This window comes from Stegastes partitus, unplaced genomic scaffold (assembly GCF_000690725.1).
Source record: "Stegastes partitus isolate 25-593 unplaced genomic scaffold, Stegastes_partitus-1.0.2 Scaffold631, whole genome shotgun sequence".
Lineage (NCBI taxonomy): Eukaryota > Metazoa > Chordata > Actinopteri > Pomacentridae > Stegastes > Stegastes partitus.
The window spans coordinates 76062-100326 of NW_007578362.1; the positions used below are offsets into that span (position 1 = coordinate 76062).

The 24265-nt window shown below is 40.4% G+C and overlaps 1 protein-coding gene across 1 annotated transcript; it reads left to right on the forward strand.

Moving 5' to 3' along the window:
• Positions 1-449: 449 nt before the first annotated feature.
• On the forward strand, positions 450-23392 carry slc30a2 (solute carrier family 30 member 2). Its single transcript, XM_008289675.1, has 8 exons — positions 450-532; positions 13125-13336; positions 14735-14881; positions 17085-17238; positions 19204-19423; positions 19969-20074; positions 21199-21333; positions 23247-23392. The coding sequence occupies exons 1-8, from the start codon at positions 450-452 to the stop codon at positions 23390-23392; spliced, it is 1203 nt and encodes a 400-aa protein (XP_008287897.1).
• The last annotated feature ends 873 nt before the right edge of the window (positions 23393-24265 follow it).

Consider the following 24265-nt stretch of genomic DNA (forward strand, 5'->3'; position numbering starts at 1 on the left):
TTCGTTGGTGCTGATGCTGGTGCCATGAGGATGAGCAGCTTCTCCTCTGATCCTCCGTCAGCCTCCGTGTGTTCAGTCCAGCATCAGCAGCTGCAGTGTGCACAGAGCGCTGCTGCAGCTCCATGTTCGAGGCTACAACAACTCCAACCCAAAAAAAAAAAAAAAAAACAGAAAAGAGAAAAGAACCCAAACCTCCCTCAGAAACCCCGCATGTGGTTTCCTCCTGCTGCCGCCGCCTCTCAGCACCGCAATGAAGGAATAAACTCAAGTCTCCCAGAAATGAGGACTTTTCCCCGCATCGACTGAACATCTGAGGACAGCGGACCTGTCGATTCTTACCTGCAGCATCCTCATCTATTTTTTTTATTTTATTTTATTTTATTTTTTACATTAAATTAAAAATCATCTTGTTTTATTTTCTCTCCGACTGGACACCGCAGGTTGAATAAATGGATAATAACGCTGCAAATTCGGAGAAATCTCACCTTATAGACGAGAAGAACGCAAAGATGTATTCCTTAAAACTGCAAAGGTGAGAATATTATCACGCTTCCTTGCATGGAGATTATTTCTGCATGTGTGGATATAATGTTCTGCTAAGTTCTGAAAAAAATCAGTGTTAAAATTGGCATGCATTTTATTTTTAAAAAATGCATTTAAAATAATGAAACCAACTATTTAATTGTGCCAAGTTTAAAGAAAGTGTGCAGTGGGGAGGATTTTTGTGATGCAGGGCGGCAATTTAAAGTGACAAAAAGTGGAATTATGTGCAGAGAGTGATGGGGAACAATCCGGTGTGTGTTGCAAAGGTTGGCAGTAACGTAACGAAGCGGCGGTGGGAGCGGTTGTTACTGTGGTGCATGTTAAGCAGGCTGTCGCTCTTTGCAGGGCTGTTTTATGTGAATGAACAAATTCATTTCCATGCTTGGCTTGTTTCTGGACAGCCTGTGACAAATGGCCCCGGGGCCAGTTCACTGAGCAATGCTAAAAACTCATCATCTGTCATTAGAGGGGGGCCATGCAGCGGCTCCCTGCGCGCTCAGCCTGCATGGGACGGGAGAGAAATCACCGAGAGCAGGAACACGGCGCGGTCGTGTAGCTGTTTACACCTGCAGGTGAGGGGGGCAGCAGATGTGATTGCATGAGGAAATGCAAGTCAAAGTCACCCACGAAGAACCTGGCAGCTTAGAAAAATCAAACCCTGTCTATTTATGCTCATAAAATAAAAATGACACCGATTAAAACAATGGTTCAAATTGTATTTTCTTATCCAGAGCATGCGTCTTTTGACGCAGCAACTGTTCTGCAGAAATGATCAGCTAGATGAAAGGTTATTAAAATAAATAGCACGCAGGCAATACAATTAACAAAAAAACTGGGTTAAAAATAACGAGAAAAACATTCAGTTTCAGATAAATGTGATTTTCTCTGCACAGTCAAACCTCTGCAACAGATCCCCCCTCAGCTCTGTTTGTGCAACATAAAAACCAGCTGCTGCAGACGCACACCTGGTCCTGCGCAAAAAGAAAACAGGTGGAGGCTCCTTTCAAAACGGCAACTATCAAAATACGTGGGATAAAATAAATTTGTGTTAAATTCCCTCGACCGTTACAATTTTCTGCAGATTTTCCGGAATTTATTTTATTTTCCAATCTTCACAGGCCTCGTGTTGCGCCCGTTTGCATCCATCTGATCAATAGCTGCTCCAGCCATATAGATCACAGGGTAGTTAAGTGAACTGAGCCCTCTGATGAACTCTTTCACGCTTTCAAATCGGCCATTTCTCACTGTTCTTAGAGAAAATATGCGGATAAAAAAAAGAAGTGAAGTGACACATTTTTTACGTTTTATGAGGCAGAGAGATAGAAGCTGCACCCGGTGGCAAATTTGTGCGTAAAAGGGCGATTTGCACCTTTCTTATTAGTAGTTTCACAATCATTTAGGCTTTTAAAAATACTGAAATTTATAAATATTACACAAAACAAATAGTTATTAGGCCTATAGAGGTTCTCAGAGAGGTGTTGAGGGACCGAGGCAGATGTGCATATGGCGCTACATTTGGGATTTCATGCACCATTTGCGCCCTTCTTGTGCTGAGTGTTCACTGTGTCATCGTTAGCATTTTTTTCCCCAGCTGGCACCGAAGTGTTTTATAAGGAGATGACATTTGGTGTTCACATCTAGACCTGGAGATGTGCAGTATAAGCAATATGTTTTATAAAATCTGCAAAACTAAAAAACAGAAACACATGATAAAATGAATAAGTAAAAGGCATATTTACTCCAGATTTGTTCATTTGTTAGAAGTTTGCATCATTCAATAAGAAGGGGCCCTCCCTCCTCCGTTTGGTGGCCCTTTTCTTTTAAAGGTTTCAGTGTATCCTGAGCACGTTAGTGTTTTATCAAATTACATCTTTGTTTTAAGCAGAAAAAGTCAGATAAGTTCATCTTATACCATCACAGGACAAACTGTAACTGATAATTATTGTCTTTCAGTGTATAAAATGTCAGGAAACAGTGTGAAAAGAGATCATCTGTGAAATATGAAACAATATTCATATTAATATAGCCACGACTAGCCTAAAATTCAAACATGTTGAGGTTATTATCTTATACTTTTACTGGTGAAATGAGCAAACATTCACGTTTGGGGAAAGTAAGACCAGTGAGTTATTTTACATAACAATTAAATAGTTATTAAAATTGTCCACAATGTGTTTTCTGTCAATCAGTAAATTATTAATCATACAATCACTTCAACATTAAGGCCAGTTCATACTTTCTATGTCTTTGTGTTTCCAAGATATGACTTAAATCGTGTCCACTACTCAGTCTATATGCAGTCCAAAATTTGCAGTTTGTAAGCACTAAAAGTGCACCGACTGCACCTTTACCAGGAAAACAGATGGTGCCTAAAACAACTGCTTCTTATGAGGAGAGACTGTGCAAGGAGATTCTCCGTCATTCACCCCTTTATAACTAAATATTAGAAGAGTTACAATTACAGTAGTCGCTGGTGAATTTTAGAGGCGTTTTATTTTGTACATGTTTTCCATCGATGGAGCCCAAACACAGGTGGAGGTTTTAAAGAATGCATGTGTGAAAAGAACCACATTCAAAGTGCAGATCAGTCATGCAGAAACCATGAATTCAGCTTTAGATTCCTGTTTGGTTTCTGGGGAAACAATGCAGCTGGCTGTATATTGGGGGTCAAAAGGGGCCCAACAACTCATGTTTGCCCCCTGGGCCCTTCATAAGGTGAATCCGGCCGTGCAAATAACCCTTTTTCAGGTGTTTATAATATATACCTGATGGGTTTGTTGAGAGTATTTAAATATTATCATCAAAACTAATAATACAAACAGAATTCAGATTATCAGAATGTGAATGATTTCTGCTGAGTCAGCCGTTGAGTGGTAGAAAACTAACTGGAGCTACTTTGATAATCAACTGAAATAGTTTCTTTAACAAATATGGTAATCAAGAGACTATCTTTGGAATTAAGACAAAACAAAGAAAATTTGCTAGAAAAAAAATCAAATTTAGAAAATATTTGGTAATATAACTGATGATGAAAACAATAATTAGCTAAAGCCCCAGTCCAGTAATTAATAGAGTCGATAACAAAGGGCTCAGTAGTTGTTTTACGTTCTAATAAGCCACCAGAAAACATCAATAAGTCATTAATGGAGGGATTGTTTTGGCCTACGTGCTCTGCAGCTCCACAGATGAACATGACTGATCAGGGAGACCCTTGTAGGAGAGTTACAAAGACCATAATCTACTAATTATTGTCCTAGTTAACTGATTGGTTGATTGGTCTGTACAATGTCAGCCGAATGCAAAGGTTCCCAGACACCAAGATGATGACTTGTTTTGTCTTAGCAGCTGTCAAAAACCCAAAGATATGCAGCTTGGGGTCATAACAAAGTAAAGAAAAGCAGAAAATAATAACTTTGGAGACACTGGAACTAGTGAGTTGTGTTCGTATTTAATTTGCATTTTCTTTTGATTAACTAATCAATGGATTAACTAATTGTTGCACATCTAAAAAAAAAAAAAAAAAAGATATGTCAAATTCATTTAAACACAATGATTTCCATCTGTCGTGTTACTACTGTTCCTGACACTTAGAGACAGACAACCAAGCACACTCACATTCACACCTACGGCTAATTTAGAATCACCAATTAACCTCAACATGTTTTTGGACTGTGTGGGAGGAAGCAGGAGAGCCTGGAGAGAACCCATGCGGCGACCTTCTTGCTGCGAGGCAACAGTGCTAACCGCCGAGCCACCTTGCAGCCCCAGTTCCAATATCATATCTTCAAATTGCTCTTTTTCCTCCCACAAGCAGATCATAACCCAAAGATATTCAGTTTACATTGACGTGAAACAGAGATGGTAGCAGCCAGTGTTTGATGCAATGTGACTCTAAACAGGACTTCTGATGCACTGAGGTGGGCAAAGTCTGCAAAATCACCCAACAAGTTCACAAATATAGTTGCGTTTTTATAGCAGCTAAAAACAACAATGACAAAAACCCAAGTACTGCCCAGTAATAAAACACTAGAGATGATGACTGAACATCGTGAGTAAATAACATGTTCACACTGTTTTCACTAAAAATCATTCAAAGAGTCAAATCTGTGGTATAGTACACACAAAATCAACACATTCATAGCACTACTTGCCAATTCATTACAGGGTTCGTATGATATGACCCATCTACTAAAGCCTATTTACTGGCTCGTTTGCTCACTGTTAAGTGAGATGTTTCAGGCAGCGCATGAAGGAAGCATCACTGGCTGCGGGTTATTGGGCGTCTGGCAAAAGATGCTGAGTCTGTCACTGTTGCAGCCTCCAGAAAATTCCTCTAATAATAAGCGACAAAGTCAGTCTGGCTTTTCAAAGACTTTGGTCACCAGCCTGCTCTCTGGTAGCTGGTAGTAAGTTTTTAACAAACTATGAGTCATCTTGTAAAATGAAAGCTTTGTAGGAGCCACAGTTACTGATTCCTGATGCTACTGTAGAAAATCTTTATTGGAAAGTACCGACTTTGCATTTTAAACTGCAGGGTATACACACATCCACAGAAAGACTCATGGACATCCTCAGACGACAAAATTTATGCCAATCAGACCCTTGTGGATCATTGTATACTTGCGAATATGGAAAGCATGACGCTAGCCTGACAGTCCAAAGCCCTGCCAATGAATCTGTGAAGCTGCATCTCGCTAAATACATAAGTGTGCTGACATGCTAATGCTAAGCACTTACGATATGGTCACCATCTTTACATGAGCAGTGGCTAAATCAAAGTAGATAAATTGAAAAACTAACTAGATGATGGAACCAGTCACCACAGTTGTTACAGTTCATCCTGAAGTAGACATGAATGTCTGCACCTAATTTGATGATAATTCATCCAATAGTTGTTGAGATAATTCACACCAGAGTAGTAAGGCCTCATCCTCACTGCATCTTGGATATCTATACCAACTCACAGGGGAATCTGTTCATAAGTTTTTCAGACATTTCAATCTAATACTAAAAGACAAATCAGGGAATCACCAAAGTCAGCAGGGTTCACCCTCTGAGGACCAGGAATACCTAATTTTCACCAGTCCAGTAGCTGTTAAAACATCTCCAGACCAAGATGGTAGACTAGTCAACCAAAACGACAATGCCATCCCTAGATTTGTACAGCTATCAAGGCTAAAAACACAAGCCACGACTAAGGGGACTAAGAGCGTGGATGTCATTTTCCTGCGACATAGCTTGCAACTGGAATAAGACCACAAAAATAGCATTGGCAATATTGATGCAGTCAGCTGCACAGGAGTCCCACAACTGTTTGGATTGGGAAAAGCCGGCTGTTTCCTGTTGTTATGCTACTCGGCTGTCAACCGTAGTTTTATATTTACCATATAGACGTGTGAGTAAAACACATATGAGTCCCAGCAAGAAAGCTAATTTCCTAAAATGCTGAACTCTTTCTTTGAATGAACCAATAAGAGAAGCACATTAATAAAACTATATCAACTTTTAAAAGCTCTTTCCACTAAATAATCCCCGTTGTCGTCATCAGTATCACTCATCTGTTAAAGCAACGGCACCAACATGTATCCCTTTAAAAACAAAGCATTGTTCAGTCATTTCTCACTGCTGGCTTTATTTTGTCTGTCACCAAAAATATTGAATCGCATAGCAGACTGCAGTTGTAATTAAATGCTTTGTTTCCATGGACTTCTGAGGACTCATTTCATTTCACAGATCACCGAATATTCCCTCAGGTGTCTGTGCTGCCGACGCTGAGTGTCAGTGAAAGAGCCAGCAAACACTGTACACCTGCCCTGTGGGGTATTGACAAACAGATGAACTCTATTTCAAAATGAATTCTAATTTTCAGAATATAGAGACCTACCGCATGCTCCATATTGTCATTTTGCCAACCAAGCACTCAATGTGGAAGCTAAAAAGAGTATTGAGTTCTTGAAGATGACTGCCACAGAACTGCTCAATCAATTACTTTTTAGACACTTAACTCAATTATAAGCCCTAAGGCAATAACAATAATTATTTATTACCTCTGGATTGCTTATTAAAGAGGTTGTTTCAGCAATTTAGACCTGCACAACTCACTCCTGTGTAAGAGATAATCCTTGATGATGTGCACCAAAAGGGAATCAGAGCCTCTGAGGGCTGGCAAAGCAAGGCAGTGAGTGAATTATCTTAGCACATGTTCAGTTGAATATTTTGGACTTATAAGTTCAACATGATAAAGCACTTTCCTACTAAACTGCTACCACCTAAGCTAAACATTATCAAGGCCAGTGTTATATGTTGTGCAGTGGCAAAGGTTCTCCAGGGTTCACATGATGTAAACCTTGTCATCTCCCCAAGGCCACGACAGGCCATGTGTATGTATTGTGTGCATGCTTCGAAGTGTGCATGTGTGGAGGACGTATAGTAAATATGACCGATTGCACATGTATGAAAGAGAGTCCTCCTAGCAGACTCCACAAGGACTAGCAAGTAGTATAACCACCACTATTATGCACGTTGTGGTGTCCACAACTGTCCATGTGTGAGTCCACAAGGGATGATAGTCAAGGCTTGTCCACAAGGGTCTGCATGATGCTAATTTTATAATCCCTCCGCAGACTGTTCCATGTGCAGCCCAGAATTTTTGTCCACATAGACAGTCTGCTACAAAGGCTTTAGTGTGCATGTTTGCAATGTATGAGGTGTATCAGAAACGTCTCAGGACTGGTGTCACAAAAGATATATTTCAAATCCAAACTACAAGTTTTCCCCTTCCAAGTAATCCCCCTGGAGTCTAACAGACTTCCCCAGCCTTCTTTGCCACGCCACCATGTACTGCTGAAAGGATTCTTCTGGAATCCTCCATTGCTCCGTCGTCACAGCCCTCTTGATGTCGTCCACGTCTTCAAAACGGGTCCCCTTGATGACCTCCTTGAGCTTGGGCAAGAGGAAAACATTCCACAGAGCCAGGTGGGGTGAGTAGGGAGGTTGCTCCAGCACTGCGATGTTCTTCTCAGCCAGGAACTGTAGGATGCTCAGGGCGTTGTGAGCAGGCGTGTTGTCATGGAGAAGCAGCCACGACTTGTCCTGCCACAACTCTCGCCTCTTCTGGTGCACTGAACGAAGCAAACGCCGCAGGATCTCTTTGTAGACATGCTGGCGATTCCTCTGAAGGGAAAAACTTGTAGTTTGTAGTTTGGGTATGAAATATATCTTTTGAGACACCAGTCCTGGAACTTTTCTGACACACCTTGTCGTCCTCCCAACAGACTCCAGCAGACTACAAAAATGATACAATAGCAAAACTGTGTCCATCATGTCTGCAGCTGTGCATGTGTGCATTCACTTGGGAGTCTAATCAATGCTTCAGGGTTAAAGAGACTAGGAATCAAATGTAACACCATATGCATGGGCAGAAACAGTTATGTGTGTATTTTTTAAAAATATATGTAAAATTAATGCAATCAAATGTGAAAACTTTCACAGTATATGTCTGATTTTCCTAAAAGCTACATGAACGGCACCATCTCAGTGGTCAAAACAGCAAAACAATCCCCACATTCCTTCCTATTTTGGGTTAATTTATTTAAAGTCAATAGACGTCATACGTCAGAAAGTCAGCTTTCCAATTTGCACTGGGGTTTGGTCCACTGGCTGTGCTCTGTCCAGGTATAATTACTGTATCAGTATCCATCAAACTAACTTAGATTGACTGTTTGAGGTGTAGGGACATGACATGTTACTGCTGATTATTGATTAGTGGAGATTTAAAAGCCCAACTGGAGTGTTTTACTACTCCAGCAGGTGAAGTGCTTTGACTGCTTACAACCAAGCAGTCACTGTTTCATTCACGTGAATCAGCAAATATATTTGTACTAAGAGGACAGAACAAGTCAGTACAAGTTGTTAGGTCACATAAAATACATCCAGATGAAAACCTTAAAGGGTTTTGTTTGAATCTTCAGATTGGGATTGTCGCTATCTAATGTATTCTCTATGACCATTTCTTTTTGTTAAAGAGAAGAGCAATACAATCTTGTAACATAAACACTCACTAAACATCTCTGGATGCATTTGTCATGCCAAGAATGGCTCTCACAACAGAAAGGCTACAAAGTAAATAACCTAAATTAGCATGGCACCTGAATTACTACCAAAGGGGGGAAAAAAATACCCAAAAAACCCAGAGCGTCCTAAAGCTTTTTCATGTTCATTTAAGTTTTGGAGCATGTATCCTTTGCTACACTGCACAAACAATACATTTAGCTCTATTTACATTGAGGAACTTCTTTAGCAGAAAAAATTCTGATATTACAAACACAGAATTAAACATAAAAATTTAACTAATTAGACATTTATAAGTATTGCCTGAACAATGTGCAGATGTCACAGTGGTATTCACATCTTAGTTGGATAAGAACTGTTGTTGCTAAATGCTAACAAAATAACCGTCTTTACTGAATTTTACATGACAGTTACTGCATTAGATGTCCATATATTCATCATTATTCATCACTGTTTCTCTCTGCTGTCCTTTCCTGACTCCCTTCTCCCCTTATACCCATCTGGTCGAGGCAGATGGCCGCCCTCTCTGGGCCCGGTTCTGCCGGAGGTTTCTTCTTGTTAAAGGGCAGTTTTATTCCCCCACTGTCACCAAAGTGCTTGTTTAAAAAGGAATCACTGAATCTGTTGGGTTAAAAGCATAGTGACATGACTTTTGCTGTGAACTGGTGCTACATAGGTAAAACTGAATTAAAATTTATTTTGTGCAGAAAATGTTTTAATTAGTTAGAAAACTGATTTTTTTTTAAAAAATCAATTAGAAAAAAACAAGCAAGTAACAGATGCTAGGTGGGAGTGTTTTTACTCAAACTAACAGACAGTTCATCTCCCTTGATAATGTGTTGTTGTTGTCCCACAGCAAGCCATGCAAAGTGTGTTTTTGTGTGATTTGTCTGAGGACATTTTGTACAAATCCTTTATAAAGCATATTTTATCTGCACACACTGGAATGTATGATCACCCTCAGGCTTCACAGTGCTCCAGTGTGCATGTGTTGTTCATATGTAGACCATGTGTGTAGTGCTTAATGTGTGTGTGTGTGTGTGTTTGGGAGGTGTTTTCGCTCATGTCTCAGTGGTGTAATTGAACAGAATCTGTTTTCCACTTGACTGGTTCTTTTGAGCCTGGACATCCCCTAAGATGAGTGTGTGTGTGATAAAGGCTAATCATGCAACGTTTGCAATCTCCTATGTGAAGTGTGCGACACGAAGAGTGTGTGTGTGTGTGTGTGTGTGTGTGTGTGTGGTTATCTCAAGTGAGCCCAAATTAGTTTTTTCCACCTCATTAGCCATATCATCGCATCCCCCCGCCTCACCACACATGGCAAGAACAGCAACCTGGCTGTGTGTGTGTGTGTGTGTGTGTGCTAGATAAAAATGGAAAAGTCAGCGCTTTCTTGTGAATAAAATCCAGTCCAGTGTCTGTGTTGTCAGAGGTGAAGTATGTGTACATGTGTAATTCCCAGGATTAACACAGAGTAGCTCAACATTCAGTCATTGTAACCAGATGGGGACATAAAAAAACAACCCTCATCCCTTAGACATGATGCTGTTTGAGTGAAAACATAATGTATTTATGGAAAGAAAACAATAACTCACTGGTGACTGACACCTTAATACACTCAGAAAGCATATAGAATTCAGTTAGTACTCCTGTTATAATTGGTACTATGCTGAGAGGTAATAGTACTATGGTTAGTTATGTTAGTAGTAGTGGTGGAGTAGACACTTTAATGGTCAGCGGACCTTTCTTAAAGGAACAGGTGAATATTTTAAAAGCTATATTTATTTATTTTCTTGCAGAGAGTCAGAGGAAAAAATTGACACTTCCCTGATGTCTGTGTGTTAAATATGAAGCTTTAGCTGGCCAACAGCTAGTCCCTCTTCGATATCTGATTTAACCCTTAAAAACTCATCTCTGAAATTCAAAATAATATATTTCAAAGGGTTTTTTTATACATGAAAATAGTCTATTCCTGCCTTAAAATGGCTTAGATATCTCCATAGGGATTGGGATCCTGTGGGAACCAATGCAATCTCATGGGAGTGGGTGGTTTTAACTTTGCTAAAAACAAATTGTGGGTCCTGGGATTTACAGCAACCAGAAGACTAGAGTCAACAAATGAAGCTGAATAGAAGACTGAAGTGTGTTTTTACAATGTAAATCAAAGCAAGGCAATTTTGTCATGTGGATGAATTTCCTAGTTGTAACTCACAAAGATAGAAAAGAACTGGACTTTGCTACGACAAATGTGCAAAAAGCTCTAATCTGGCACCTCTGGGTGGAGGTGACATGCATGCAAAGTTCTCCCAGTCAAATAGCTCTACTCCAAAGATAAAACATGGCACATATTTACCAAGATACTATCAAGAAGTCTGTAAATGTGTACTTGCTATAGTAGAATGACTCATCATTTTGCTGCATTGTACCTGACTGGTATGCATCTCTTTATTATCATTACACAGTAAACACCTAAATCAAAGGAGTCCTACATACTATTAGTGTACTCATAGTATTTAAACAAGGAGCAGGATTACGAAGGCAGCCTCACACAGGACTCTACTATTCATGTGCAGGTCAATAAATTCCCCACCTTCCTCCATAGAACTGCAGCTTGAGCACTCCTGCTCACCTATGACTCTCTAAAACTATGCAACACAATGGAAAGTTGCAATATTACAGGAACTTGGACAAACACGTTCAAACCGTAAACTAACTCTGAAGAAAAATAATGATACAGAAAGTCTCATGCTGCAAGGTATTGGGATTCGTTGTTTAAGTCTGTTGCGCAAGAAAACCAGGAAGTCTGAATCCGTGTTTTTGAAACTGTCATCCGTACACTGCAGTTTCAATGTGGAAATGCTCAGCCATGGTGCTGACTGCTTGTTTTTGCTCATGATGTCTCTTCTAGTACATAACAAAAACACCATGAGGACATGTTACCATAGTTAAAAACTTGATCTTCACTGGAGAGGGTCTGGAGAGTTTGATTTAATAATGTCTACATGTTTTTGACCTTCAAATCTATGCTTAAGGTACCAGGAAACATATACTGAAATGTAAAGCCTGCATTAAAAAGTTTGATATTATGGGCATGTGTTTTTACAATTCAGACCCAACTATAACTTAAAAGTCTGTGTTCTGCATAAGGGAAGACAGTTTACTCTGCATCACTGCCAACAATAATCGATTTAATCTGGTTCTTCACTTGATGACCCGCCTCACCATTTTTCCACTTTAGTGAACATTGATTGCAGAACACTTTGTCAGGTTTCCACTTTGTAAAACACTGTGACTCTTCCAAATGATACAGTGCTCTGTTGCAACATTTGCTGAAAAAATTGATTTGCTCAACACTTAATAAACTGTAGACTGGTTGCTCTTATAGGATGAACAAAGAGCCTAACCCCAACACAGCCACAAGTTGAATATGTTCTCAACAGACATGTGGATTCTCTATAAAAGCCCCCTTTGTGTAGAATGTGTCTTTCCAGGGAAATACCTGGCAAAAAAACAACTGCAGTTGTAGGGTAAAATAGGAGTAGGGATGCCTTATTGTCAGATACATTTTCCTTTCTTATAATGCTCAAAAAATCTTCCAACCTCAACAACCATATAGATTGTTTGTCCCTACACTCTAACACAAGAGTCTGATGTCTTGCTGACACAACCGTGCACATGGATCACCTCTTTTCAGTGACTTTATGGCTTCATAACACTGTAACATGACTTTCTCTCTCCTCCCATCATAATATAACTAGGGCAGCGTAATGTAAACACTCGTTATTTTTGGGGATTCGCTGAAAGGACTGATGCTGTCCTGACTGCTAGAAGTCTCTTAACAATAAAACCACTGATTGTATTATGCTGCCTACAGACACAATCTAAGAGGTAGTTATTTATGTGAGTCACATTTTAACTGCGTTCATGAAAAGCAGAAATGTTTCAATCCAGTGCATAGGAGTAAAGGAACAACGGACTAATCTTATAATTATGATGTCACTATTTAGGACAACAGGGGCATGAGGATGCTGGTATCTGCTTTGATTTCATTCTGGGAAAATGAATGTTCATGTGTTCATAACCAATGAAATTTTGAAAACATAATGCCATTTTATTCATGAGATTGACATGTTGATGATGTAAATGAGAGCAGTTGTATCCTGCACTGTGTTGTTGATGAGTTTATGAATATTTTGCTGAGTGATACAAAATGATAAACACTACAATCAGCATGTCACCGACACTGTGCATCGAAGGTGTTTGGGAAGATGGTTCAAAGTCACTTTGTTCTTTCAGGAGTAGCTCAACCAGCATGGACTGGTTCAGGGATTATGTCAGAAATGCATGCAAGCTATTAAAGTTTGTGGCTCTGTTCAACTATGCGTGGAATTATGAGGTTAGCAGCTCAAAATAAATGTAAGAATTGCAAAACAAGGTTTGCAATTTTCGTAAAAACAGAAGGAATAGACCATTGCTCCTATAATGAAAACATACTTTGTGTTTCCCTACAGCACCTTTCCAGACTCTAAAGAGCAGTACCCAGACTTCCCTTTTAAAAATGGAGATGTGTCCGGGGCCATCGAGCTGAAACGACCCGTCGGCAGCCACTGTCACGGCCCCAAAGCTACGACGTGTGAGGACAGCGTGGACAAGGTGCTGGCCAAGAAGAAACTCTACATCGCTTCAGCGGTCTGTCTCGTCTTCATGATCGGCGAGGTCATAGGTAACGAAGCTCAGGAAATAAAGAGAACAGAAAGTCAGATGGAAGCTGACAAAAGGAGGAGCTACTTTTCCAAGCATAGCAGCTGCATCCTCTCCTAGGCAGAAAAAGCTGGTGGCTTCCACAATCACCTGGTTGTTGCAGGAAGCTTTAGGATCTTCAGAAAAAGAACTTGTCCCTGGAAAATCAGGGATGGGTTGTACTTTGTCTTTCAGGTTTTGCTACACCTTAAATATCACCACACATTAGAGAAGCAAAGAAATAAGAGAAAAAACAACTTCTAAGAAAGGCAAAACAAAACAAAAACAAAAAAACAAGAAGGAATTGTTGAAGAGATTTGAGCAGTCACCAGATTTTGACACTTTTTATAGATCCCTGTCAGGTAACATCAGGCTACTTCCCATTATGATCACTTTTCAGCAGGTGGTAAGTCTCTCAAAAGTCTGATCGTGGGGTTGTAACGGTGCTTATATACATCTTGAAATGTTCAGGTTGGTATGTAATTTCCCTGGCTTGGTCCTGCCAATAGTTGGTGTTTTATTGCCGCACCTACCATTGTCCATCAGCATACTAGCAGGGTTCAGGGGGCCTTCACAGCTGCAAACATTACATTTTTTAAAGAATCTAGCATGGACTGTTACTTTATACAACACATGTTCATCAGCCTTCCTGCAGCCAGAACGTGCCATTTCTCTACGGATACTGTAGGGTTCAATCGATCGAGCTGACACTGAACATAAGAACAAAACCACCGTTGCCTTTGACCAGATTTTGCAGTGAATGTTTACATGGCATGAAAGAGTATCATGTAATACAAAATGAACACTTCTGATGGGGACAAAACCCTATCAAAACCGTTCATGCAGATATTAACACCATCATCTTATAATGGAAACGCTTATGGAAGGCTACAATGCAATGTTGAGTTCTAGCGCAACTCCTCATTTCTGTCCAATAAAGAAACTGAAAAGAACAAAGTTATGAGGGAGATTCATGTTTGAGTATAACTTTTTTTTTTATTGCTATGAGTATAAAATGGTGGCTGACATTCACCGTTGACTGCCCACATGTTTAAAATGATATTAAGGAATTAAATGTCTCCTTTACTCGAGGCAACCGAGGGTCTTGGTATTAATACAAAATATCACGGTTTGTAGTCGCTTTAAATTACAGGCTTAATCTACCTCTAAACGGCTAAAATAGGTGTAATTAAAAGTTGAGGATGTTATTACTCATGAGGTGCTCTCCTGGTTGCTGAGTGGTGACAAACTCCTTGTCAGCAAGTTTTAAAAGTCAATTTTCTTAGTAAGGCCTCACTAGAAAAGAAAGAAAATCAGCTTCACACTTAAACTGACAGATTTGTTTTCTGTCGCTTTCGATTCGTCTTTCCTTTTCCTACAGGAGGCTACCTGGCCCACAGCCTGGCCATCATGACTGACGCAGCCCACCTCCTGACAGACTTTGGCAGTATGATGGTGAGCCTGTTCTCCCTGTGGATCTCCTCCAGACCGCCCACCAAAACCATGAACTTTGGTTGGCACAGATCAGGTCAGAATGAGAGATCGGATCCGTCTGAGTGGGTGCATGAATGGAGGAAAGGTTAATGGATGTCAGGATGTTAGTTTATGTACTTATTGATACACTACTAAGTGTTAGGAATGGCTGAATAATAGACGGATGGTGAAAACAGCCCTGAGAAAAACACTCAGACCAGCATTCAATCAGCGTATGAGTGTGGATTTTTCCTTTTTAAGCAGCTGCCACCAAATAATAGGTGATTATATGTTTGTCTACAACTGCAAAACTCTCCTGCTGTTACTGCTGTTCGCTTCCTTTGAGAGACATATGTTGGCAGGCGTAGAGCTGCTCTGGCAGACTAATATTTATTTATTTATTTTTAACAGTGCCCCTAATCTTTTTCTGTTCAATGATGTATAATTTTTTTAAAGAGACAAAAAATTCTCACAAACCAATGACTTCAAACTATCACAGCCACTCTGTAAGACAGTTTGTAATTCTCTTGCATAGCCATACAATCTGTACCAGCATTTAAAAGCAAGAACATTGTTAAAAATGAAGCTATTATCTCATAATTATAAGGAATTTTTAAAAATGTAGGATTCTCAGGCAAGTTTTGAAGTGTTTTAGTTCCTGCCCCAAGTCAAAACCATCTCATGATCAGAATCAGAAATTGGAGTGTGAATCAGACTCTCATAATAATGGCTGTTCGCTGGTTATAGCTACTTTGGCATAATTCATTTCTGAAACCCATCCATCATCTGTACACCGCTTAATCCTCACTAGGGTCATGGGGGGCTGGACTCTATCCCAGCTGACTCAGGGTGAAGGCAGGGGACACCCTGGACAGGTCACCAGTCTATCACAGGGCTACACTTAGAGACAGACAACCAAGCACACTCACATTCACACCTACGGACAATTTAGAATCACCAATTAACCTCAACATGTTTTTGGACCTTGTGGGAGGAAGCCAGAGAACCTGAAGAGAACCCACGCTGCACGGGGAGAACATGCAAACTCCACGCAGAAAGATCCCAAATCCCAGGACATGAATCGGGGATCTTCTAGCTGGGAGGCAACAGTGCTAACCCCTGACCCACCATGCAGCCCCCTCAAATGACATCTTTTTCCTAATAAACAAGGCTCAGTTTGCAGCTCACAGTGTGACTCCCTGTACAAGTGTATTGGAGCAAGAGGTGGACCACTTCAGAACTTGCCCTAGAATCATCAGGTTGTTAAGATTTATGCAGTGTTGAAGTAACTCTATGAAAGTTTACAGTGCAGACAGTGGTACACAGAAAAAAAACACCTTAACTGCAAGTTTTAGCTTCATTTTCCAAAATGTAAAAAAATATAAACAAGGTCCATTTTATGAAGTTGGCACGTGTCCATGCTAACACTAGACTTCCATCCATCCATCCATTATCTATACACCGCTTAATCCTCACTAGGGTCACGGGGGACTGGAGTCTATCCCAGCTGACTCAGGGTGAAGGCAGGGGACACCCTGGACAGGTTGCCAACTAGACTTCTAGTTTCTCGTAAAAGTTTTTCTCCGTTCACAACATCTTTAACATCACATTTTCCAAAATACTTTGTTGGGGACAAAACATAATGATGTTGAAGCTCGTATTCATTCTAATAAATCAGGAATCGCCCTTGTCCCGTCCTGCAGTGATTGATTACCACCCTAACTTTTTCATAATTACAACATCTTTTTCCTAATTATGAGACAGTAAATCCTAATCACAAGGTAAGGTCTTGTTTTTTTTTGCCACGCATCTGACCTTGACAACTGTTTTGTAACGACATAGTTGACATTTAGCAAATTGCACTTGTGTGAACTTAGAGGAAACACGTACTTAAAGACAAAAAGTTTTTAGCTGAATTTTTGTCTCATCCACACAGCATTATCATCCTCCAGGAAACCAAACTCTGGAGGTGTTTTAGAGGCCCCCTCCCAGACAGGATTACGGCATTTAAAAAAGTCCATGAAGGGAGGAGTCATTCACAAACGCTATAAGCTGCTGTAACGCAACAATACATTTCTGCCATCTCATTGTGCGTCTGCTGTTGAAAGTGAAGCTTTGTCTCAGAAGGATAACTTCAGTCATTTAACTTTATATCCCAATGCAGCAGTCAGATGGAGGTGTGCTGCCTCGTACTGTGTGTGATGAACTGTGTGACAACATTAAAGTGCTTAAGAGTCCTGCTTCTGTTCCTCCCACAGAGATCCTCGGGGCATTTGTCTCAGTCATGTCCATCTGGATCGTCACAGGAGCTCTGGTCTACTTAGCCATCGAGAGGATCGTACGCAACGACTATGAGATTGACGGCCACGTAATGTTGGTCACCTCTGGGTGCGCCGTCATCGTCAATATTGTGTGAGTGCTTCTTGGCTTAATTGGTGTTCAGATAGTACATTGCAGCTTGTAACAGTCTGGTTCCAAATGCACGTCGCTGTGATGAAGTTTAATTTAAAGCTCCATGACAGTGCAAAAAAAATAAATTCCTACTTGAAAACTGTGTTTCCCTTCAGATTCAACAGGTAAATAGAACTGAAATCCTGATGTTTCCCAGGAATTCTTACTTGTTGTGCAGCTGTGTGTGGTGAAACAAAGATGCTCTCTGAAACCTCATTAACACTTGGCTCAGCTGGGTTTGCTGCTCAAATTGAAATGCTTAATGAGAATTAACTCAGCTGTAAGTCTGTATTCAAAAATGCAGGCAGTTCAAGCAGCGCTTTAATCAGACATCCAGGCCTCCATTCCCAAACAACAGACAAACCATTACAACTAAACGCTACACAGAATTAAAATAACTCACCAAAATGGCAGCGTGCTACTGATTTCCTTCCCTGCCGCTGCAGGCTGTTATAACCTCATTACTGCTCATTACTACATCTCACACTACAATACAGCCACGATTCTGTAGGGTCGGCACCCCTTTTAGACATTCACTCCTTTCCATTAGTCTGACGGCATCTGAACATGTCGGTTTCATGTCTGAATACGCACCCTGGTCCACTTTCTGCACCTGCAATGACAATCTTACTGGGTCGGACCGAGTAGCATTTCTGCATCACTTTCAACAAAGCACAAAGGGCTTCAGTTGCACCACAAGGCTGCAACTAACAACTACTTTATTGAATAGTTTGGTCAAGGAAATATCTCAAATACCTGCCACAACATCTTACAACTCAAGATGGTGTCTTATACTCTGCATACCCTAAAGAACTGGTGAAATCTTACATTTGAGAATGTGAAGTCATGAAATGTTAGACTTATTTGACATAACCACGTTACACATTTGCATAATGCTGATGTAGCAGCTAGTTTGGCCCACAAACAACAACAAAAAATGAGCAACTTCCTTGCAATTTGCCATTATTTCCTCACTAGAGCTGCTTCTGCTCCAGCTATGCCTCTCTGCCTGTACTCACATTGGAAGGGCATTTATGAACTCTTATATGTGGTGTGTTTAGTTGTATCATTGGCCATAAGAGAACATGTGAGAACACTGCTTCTTGGCAAATGCAACGTGGATGTTACTGCCGGCGTCTAGAACCCATCAACGCTAATGATTTAGCGTAGGAAACATAAAGGCGTAATGAAAAGATCAGGCTATGTGGGAAAACTTCAGACAATTTTTTTCGAATTACGAAATTTCTGAAAACTTTAGTAAACATGTCACAGGTGGTGAACTCGGAACTTTTAAAATGATCACTTAGGAGGTTGTGAAGCTCAACAAAGTGGCATTTACATGGACTCCTCTCATAAACACCAGAAACACGACCCCATTTGAAGGCATCAATAGATCTCAGGTTACAGTATGTGAGCAACATTTCCTCCATCTGTTGGACCAGCTGACCAATCAGAGCAGACTGGGCCTTAAAGAGACAGGCGCTAAAACGGAACGTTTCATACGGAAGGTAAAAGAGGTGCTGCAGCAATGTACAGTATGATAAAAACAATGGGTTTTTTTTAGACATCAAAGCATGTAAACATATTCTAGGAGACCCAAAATATAAAATAATAAATGTGTATATGTGCAAAATAAGGGTTCTTTAAGCCACCACAAGTCATTTTGTGATTACATCTAGAGACAACACTCAACACTTGCTGGCCTTTTAGCGTATCTGTGATGTAGCAATGTTAGGTTTGACCTCCATGTTTGCTGTCCTTTTTCAATGCAAACTACTTCATGTTTGTGGTTTTAATGTCTTTCTGTTTTTCGTGAGGAAATGTGTGTTTGAAGCTTAAAGTGCTGAGAACAGAGCTTACATGAAAGCATCTGTTTCATGGCTGCCATTAGGCACAACTGAAGTACCTCTGTTGTTGGTTCTGCAGCATGGCCTACATCCTCCATCATTCGACCACCTTCCACGCCCATGGCAGCGGTTATCACCACATCGACGAGGACGGTCAGAGCCCCGTCAGTTACGGACACAGCCACACGCTCCTTAGTGGCCACAGCAACACCAGCGTCCGCGCTGCCTTCATCCACGTGGTCGGAGACCTGCTGCAGAGCATCGGCGTCATGGTGGCAGCGACCATCATCTACTTTCGGGTCAGATATAGATCACATTCATGTTTGGGTGAGACTGAAACATCGGTTTGCTGACGTTGGCCTTTATTTAATTATTTTTTAAATCACATATGATGACCTATAAGATGCCGTTTAACAAGCATAAAGAGTTTTTATCAGTTTATGATTTGAATGATAAATACAAGCGATGTGCTGTGAAATTTTTGGGAAACTGTTTATAAGGATTAACATCAGTCAATTTTGTATTTAGATTGAATATTCTCCACAAGACGCATCTTATATTGCCAAAACAGTGACTTTAATGGGTTCTTTAAACCAGCCTCTAAATCTCAAGAGCCAATTTAAGGTATATTTAATATGCAGAAATTGGCTCAGAAAGCATGAACGCATTCATTTACTTAGAGTCTTGTTTGTTATGGATGAAAGGTTAAGCATTTCTGTCATCTTGCAAGATGTTCCCTTTTTTCTGCCCTGAGCATTTTAATGCCTCATGACTGAGGAAAACACCATCTGATGTCTCTTTACTCACTCTGTCAAGTCTCCATGACCTCTTCTCTCTCTTTCAGCCTGAGTACAAGGTTGCAGATCCCATCTGTACCTTCCTGTTTTCTGTCTTTGTCCTCTGCACCACCGTCACCATCCTCAGAGACGTCTTCAGGATACTCATGGAAGGTACTGGACCTGGAGATTGACACCTTCCTGTCTACCTCTCTGGAGAAATCAAGTCTTTTTTTAGTGAATTCTTATATGGTAGAAGACATAATATGAGGGAAATAAACAGTCAGTACCATAGCTGAGCATTTACGCCTTGAAACTGTAGTATTCAGATGACAATTTAAAAAAACAAAAAACATGTATTCTGACCCACCTACAGCTTTGAATAGAACCAGTCTACTTTGACATTGTGGGAAATGCATTGCTAAAAAATACACTACAGCAAGCAACACCAGAAACGTAGAAACCACTGTCCACTTATATTCAACAGACACATAACAGACGTACAGTTTTTCTTTTCAAACAGCAAACTTCCATAAAAGTTGTGTTTGTTAGGGTCTAGCTCAGTAGGCGAAAGAAAAACAGCGTGTCTGTTGTACCAAAATGTAAAGTATTTAATGGATAAAAAGCTTTTTAAACGAACATAAATCAACACTAAAGGAGGAACACAGAGGGCGATGGATGTTACTCCAAAAAGAAAAAAAAAAAGAATTTAATACAAACTAGATAATTATGATTAGGTTGTAATTAGAAATTTACGCTTGCTGACCAATCCTACTTTAATAAATGAACAAATAAAGGAACAAAGCTAATCACCATCCAGCTACAGTTCTGTTCTTAAAGAAAGCACTGCTACAAATGAAACTGTAGCAGCAGCAGGTTAGTTTGTCTTAGCATCAACACTGGGAACAAGTTCTGACTGTCCAAACATAACTTCATATAAACAGTTACATGACAGAGATGTATTTATCTTCTCTTGTCAAGAAAGACAAAAAAGCCTGCTTCCATAAATTCTTAAGTATTCCTTTAAGATGAGCTGAAACGGTATTTACAAACAGCACTCAGCTGTTTTACGCCTGCGGCTGTTGTCAAGCTGTTAAATTTTGACCTGATCTGACAAGGTCAATATCACACGATGCTAAAGGATGTCATGTGATGAGCTTTCATGTGTAAAACAGACTTTTTAACAGTTTTGGAAGAAGTCCTCACATCCTTTACTTAAATAAAAGTACCACCACAGCAATGTAAAAGTACTCCATTACAGGTAAATGTACTGCATGATAATGTATCTTGTTTTTCAGGGTCTCCTAAAGGAATAGAGTTTAACTCGGTGAAGGAGGTGCTGCTGACTGTGAAAGCTGTGAAGTCCATGCACTGTCTGCACCTGTGGGCTCTGACGCTGGGTCAGTCCCTGGTTTCTGTTCACCTGGCCATAGGTAATGTAACACACTGATCAAGCAACAGCGGGAGTTAACTCATTTACTCTGGACAAGGACACCACAGTGATAGAGCAAGACAGAGAGGAATCATTCACAGAAGAATGAAGTAAAAGCAGCTAAAGCCAATAAAATGGGGAAGAAAAAAATAAGGGAAGACTTCAGCAGTATAAAAAGTTGTTACAGTACAGATAAAAGTACACTCAAGTTTGACAGAAAGTAATTAACTGCAGTTAACACGGGTAGATGAGACAAATCTCTGATAGCAGCAGCTCAGAAAGATGAATTTGCGATCATTTTTTGTAATTTTCCAGAGAAAATAACTTCAAACAAAGATGGTCTGAGAAGGTTGAACTGAGAGAGAAGAGAACTACATTTGCATGAGAAAACACCACATTCTGTTTTAAAGCTCTCTGGGCATTTAGAATTACTTTAAGCCGACCTTATTGTGGCCAGACTGACCTAAAATCCTACTGAGTAACAAGGTAGCACAAATTTAAATGTGTTATTTACTGAAGCAATGAAAGTGTTTTTAGTTTTCAGTTTTTCACCCCACTCCAACACAACGATTATTAGCCTGTACAAAAAAGATGATAAACATTAAAGGCCTGGGCCTGGGATCTTTCTGCGTGGAGTTTCCATGTTCTCCCTGTGCAGCGTGGGTTCTCTCCGGGTTCTCCGGCTTCCTCCCACACAGTCCAAACACATATTGAGGTTAATTGGTGATTCTAAATTGTCTGTAGGTGTGAATGTGAGTGTGCTCGGTTGTCTGTCTCTAAGTGTAGCCCTGTGATAGACTGGTGGCCTGTCCAGGGTGTCTCTTGCCTTCACCCAGAGGATTAAGCGGTGTCTAGATAATGGATGGACGGACTATGATATCACAGTGATGCTGACTGTTCGGATATAAAATGTCATCATTTCAAAATTGTATCCTATTAGACATCCATCCATTATCTATACACAGCTTTATCCTCTGTAGGGTCATGGGGGGCTGGAGTCCATCCCAGCTGATTTACGGTGGAGGCAGGGGACACCTAGACAGGTCACCAGCCCATTAGACATTTGAATTATTCTTTATTTTATCATATTTAGCCAAGTTTCAAGCTCCATGGCTGAGAAATGAAAACATGCCAAATGTCTAAAACTGCAGTTTCTTGAATGTCCACTTAAAGTTGCCTCCAAAAGCCAGTCAGTCTCCATTGACCCCCATGTGAAAATGTCCAGCTTTACCACAGAAATTAACATGTTTGCAAAAACCTTTTTGGTTTCCATTGCAAATTTCTTGATTCACGACAACTGTACCAGGATGGATTTTCATATAGCTTCCCCATTTGTATTGTATAAAGGTTTAAAGTTAAGAATCACTGAGGCTTAAGTGACAGGTGGGTGCCTTCATAAGACAGGACTGAAGATCAGTACATCGGTACAGTACATACTAGCTTGGTCGAGGTTTTCTCTGTGTTAATTTCAATTAAAACAAAAAAGGCAGTAAAAAAAGAAAAGGGAGAGTAAAGCAATCTGATAAACGAACTTTACAACAAATGAGCTCAATATAAACTAAAGGTCTTGAAACTGGAGTTTACAAGACAGAGCCACAAGATTGGATGTTTATATTCTACTTCAGTGCTGCAAATTTCCACCATTAAACCCTTTACTTTACTGGGAACTTTGTCCACTTGGTGATGCAGATGATGGATAAAAACACTAAGACGAGGTACCATCAGCCAACATTTTCCCACCTACGTCCTCCACATTCTCCAGTCTTAGCAGTAATTCTATGCACTGTTTCAGTGCCTCATATTCCCCTAATATTTGAAAAACAATGTAGAGAAGAGTAATTAGAGGAAAACGGTTAATCAGATGAGTTTTGTTGTCGGTCAGACTCACTGTGTTGTTGTTTTTTTTCCTGTCAGAGGAGGGTGCTGACCCTCAGTCTGTGCTGCAGGAGGCCACCGACCTGCTCCACACCAAGTTTGGTTTCTACAGCATCACCATCCAGGTGGAGCTCTACTCTGAAGACATGAGCCACTGCTCCCACTGCCAGGACCCCAGTGACTGATACCCACACTGGACTGAACTGGACTGAACTGGACTGGACCCAACAGGACATGTAACGGCTCAGACACTTTGTCATTCTCTCTGGGTGGGCTGGACCAGTGAGAACTGCACTGTGTTCACAATTCCTGCTGAAGGAGTAGGAGGAGTGTTAGTAGACAGTTGTGTTCACCATTGAGTCATAAGAAAGCAGACTGAAATTATCCATGTGCCGTGTATGCTGATGCTGGAGCTCCATGCTAACATGCAGTTCTTCTCAAAACACCATTTCAAAGGATTTTTTTTGTTTTCTAACCAAATACTGAGAGACAGTGTGTCAAAAGAAAATTTGGGGTGAAACTGTTTGCTGGGTTGATGAGGTGCTGGAAATCTATTAAGACTAAAGAAACATGGGTCCCTGGCAGGGATAGGTTTGTCAAAATATTGACTTCTTGATGATTGATCAGATTTGTTCACCTGACTCACTCGCCACCAAGCAACTATTTCACAGTAAGCACAAATTGGTCTATCGCTGCAGCTAAGCTGCACTTGAATGAGTTCTGTGTGCAAAAAGTTCTGGGTAATATGCTGCTATAAAGTGTGCATTAGCATAACCACCATGGACACAAACAGCAGCGGTCCACTGTGAGCACTGTTTAAAGCACAAAAGAAGAGATTTGACAAGGTGACGGGGTAATGAACGGGGTAATCTGCCACTAACTCCAGAGTAGAAAATTGATAACGGTCGACCTCAAGAATACCAAACATTTAAAATCCAGTATGAAAAGTCATTTTAAGCCAAGCACCAAGGTTTATATTTATGCAACTATATATTTGTACAGAATACGTCAGTTGTAGTCTGTACAAGTGAAAGCAGATTCAAAACACTGCCAGATAC

Bases quoted from the DNA above. Each gene is read 5' to 3' on its own strand.
- slc30a2 (XM_008289675.1), top strand. From the start codon at position 450: ATGGATAATAACGCTGCAAATTCGGAGAAATCTCACCTTATAGACGAG. The intron at 533-13,124 runs GTGAGAATATTA...GTTTCCCTACAG, and splicing joins TATTCCTTAAAACTGCAAAG to CACCTTTCCAGACTCTAAAG. The intron at 21,334-23,246 runs GTAATGTAACAC...TTTTCCTGTCAG, and splicing joins TTCTGTTCACCTGGCCATAG to AGGAGGGTGCTGACCCTCAG.